Here is a 1,919-nt window from a genome sequence, read left to right on the forward strand (position 1 = left end):
CCCTCTGCCCCACGGGCCATTCTCAGGGAGGGGTGGCCAACGCCTTAGCTCTGCAGCAGCCCTGGGGACAGGTGGCTGGGCGTTCGGGCTGTTAACTTGCCCCTGGCTGGGGGCTGACTTCATGAAATGCAGCATTAAATTATTCTTCCTTATGTGGTGCCCTGAGACACGGGGAATGGAAGCCAGGCCAGCCCTGGTGAGCGACCCAGCACTCGGGCCATGCTCAGATGACGCTCAGCGGTAGATGGAAGTATAAATATTTAATCCAAGCAGAGCCAGGAGTGCAGGGCCCACCAGGGGCTGCTACATGATGATGCGCGGCTCTGGCACGGACTCGGCGATGGACTTGTGTGGCAGCACGTTGGCCCCGTTGAGGTAGAGCTCGTCGTTGACAATGACATCCTCACCCAGCACGGTCACATTCTCCATGCGCACCTGCCCCAGAGAGGCCCCTGTCACACCTGCCCCAGCTTGGGGCTCAGTGCCACGCTCCTGTCTGCAGGCGCTGGCACATCCCTCCGTCCCTTTGGCTGCAGCCCAAGGAGCCAGGAGGGCAAGAGCTGAGCACCAATCCCCTGCGGGGGGGGACCCACATCCTCACCCACTGCCCCACGGAGCAGCTCCAGCCCACGATGCAGGACTCCAGCCAGGAGTGTGAACGGATGCGGGCCCCCTTCAGCACGGTGCAGCGTTTGATGCGCACCCCATCCTCCACCACCACGCCAGCCCCGATTGTCACATTTGGGCCGATGACACAGTTTGCCCCGATCTTGGCACTGGGGTCCTGGAAGGAAGAGGGGCTGCACCGGGGCTGGGAGGGCAGCCCGAGCTCTCGGCAAGGCCCGCGTCACTTGGCCAGCGTGGGGACAGGAGGGCACAGCTTGAGGATGGTAGCGAAGATGGCGGTGGGAGGACGCAGAGAGCCCGTGACGCGTGCCCGGGGCCGGCGTGCTGGAGGCTGGCACTTACCACCAGCACGTTCCCTACGACACCGGGCCCCGAGTACAGCTTCTCGGGATGCTGTGCACGCAGCGCCTGCAGGTACATGCACATGCCTGTGAGGAAGTCTTTCGGCTGCCCGATGTCCATCCAGAAGCCTGCAGGGACAGAGCCACAGTGATGGCCCCCAGCGCGGGGGGTGGCAGTGCAGACAAGACCCCCACCCCATGCTGCCCACACCAGGCACAGTGCCTGCCCCTGCAGCTCCATAGCATAGAGCTGCCCCTCCTGCGCCATGGCCGGGAAGATCTCCTTCTCGATGGAGGTGGGGCGCAGCTGTGAAGACGGGGGACAGGGCTGAGTGGGAGACCCGGACACCAAGCCTGGCCTGGCCTGGCCCAGTGCCCCGGCCCCTACCTCGATACGTTGCAGGATGCCGGGACTGAAGATGTAGAGCCCGGCATTGATCTTGTTGGACACGAAGACACGTGGCTTCTCCACGAAGCGGCAGATGCGGCCGGTGTCGGCCTCGCTGACCACCACGCCATACTTGGCTGGCTCCTCCACACGGGTCACCACGAGCGAGCCCTCACCACCGTGCTGCCGGTGGAAACGGGCCAGCGCCACGAAGGGGAACTCGCAGATCACATCGCTGTTGAGGACAAAGAAGGGCTCCCCGCCCTCGGCCAGCAGGTCCCGTGCCAGCGCCAGCGGCCCCGCTGCCCGGCCATGAGTGATGCCGCAGGGACAGGGTGAGCCCAGTGCCTGGGTCTTCCTGGCCCCACCTGTGCCCATCCCACCATCCCTGCTCCCCACCAGCCATCCCAAGCCCCCAGTCCCCCTGGACCCTCACCCGGCCCTGTTGTCCCAGGTCCTGCCTGTGCCTGGCCTGATGCCCCTGGTCCCTGTCGCATCCTGCCCATGCGCACCCTGGCACAACCCTCCCGATGTCCCCGCTCCTCCCGGCCCTGCCCCTCCAT

General features: G+C 65.5%; 1 protein-coding gene across 1 annotated transcript; it reads right to left on the reverse strand.

Annotated features, from left to right (window-relative positions):
* Window positions 1-276: 276 nt before the first annotated feature.
* GMPPB (GDP-mannose pyrophosphorylase B) lies at window positions 277-1,734 on the reverse strand. Its single transcript, XM_035901552.1, has 5 exons — window positions 1,357-1,734; window positions 1,197-1,275; window positions 970-1,097; window positions 602-784; window positions 277-435 (listed from the first exon to the last, which is right to left on the reverse strand). The coding sequence occupies exons 1-5, from the start codon at window positions 1,732-1,734 to the stop codon at window positions 304-306; spliced, it is 900 nt and encodes a 299-aa protein (XP_035757445.1). The 3' UTR covers window positions 277-303.
* Window positions 1,735-1,919: the final 185 nt, after the last annotated feature.

Source organism: Egretta garzetta, unplaced genomic scaffold (assembly GCF_000687185.1).
Source record: "Egretta garzetta isolate BGI_Z169 unplaced genomic scaffold, ASM68718v1 scaffold1141, whole genome shotgun sequence".
Lineage (NCBI taxonomy): Eukaryota > Metazoa > Chordata > Aves > Pelecaniformes > Ardeidae > Egretta > Egretta garzetta.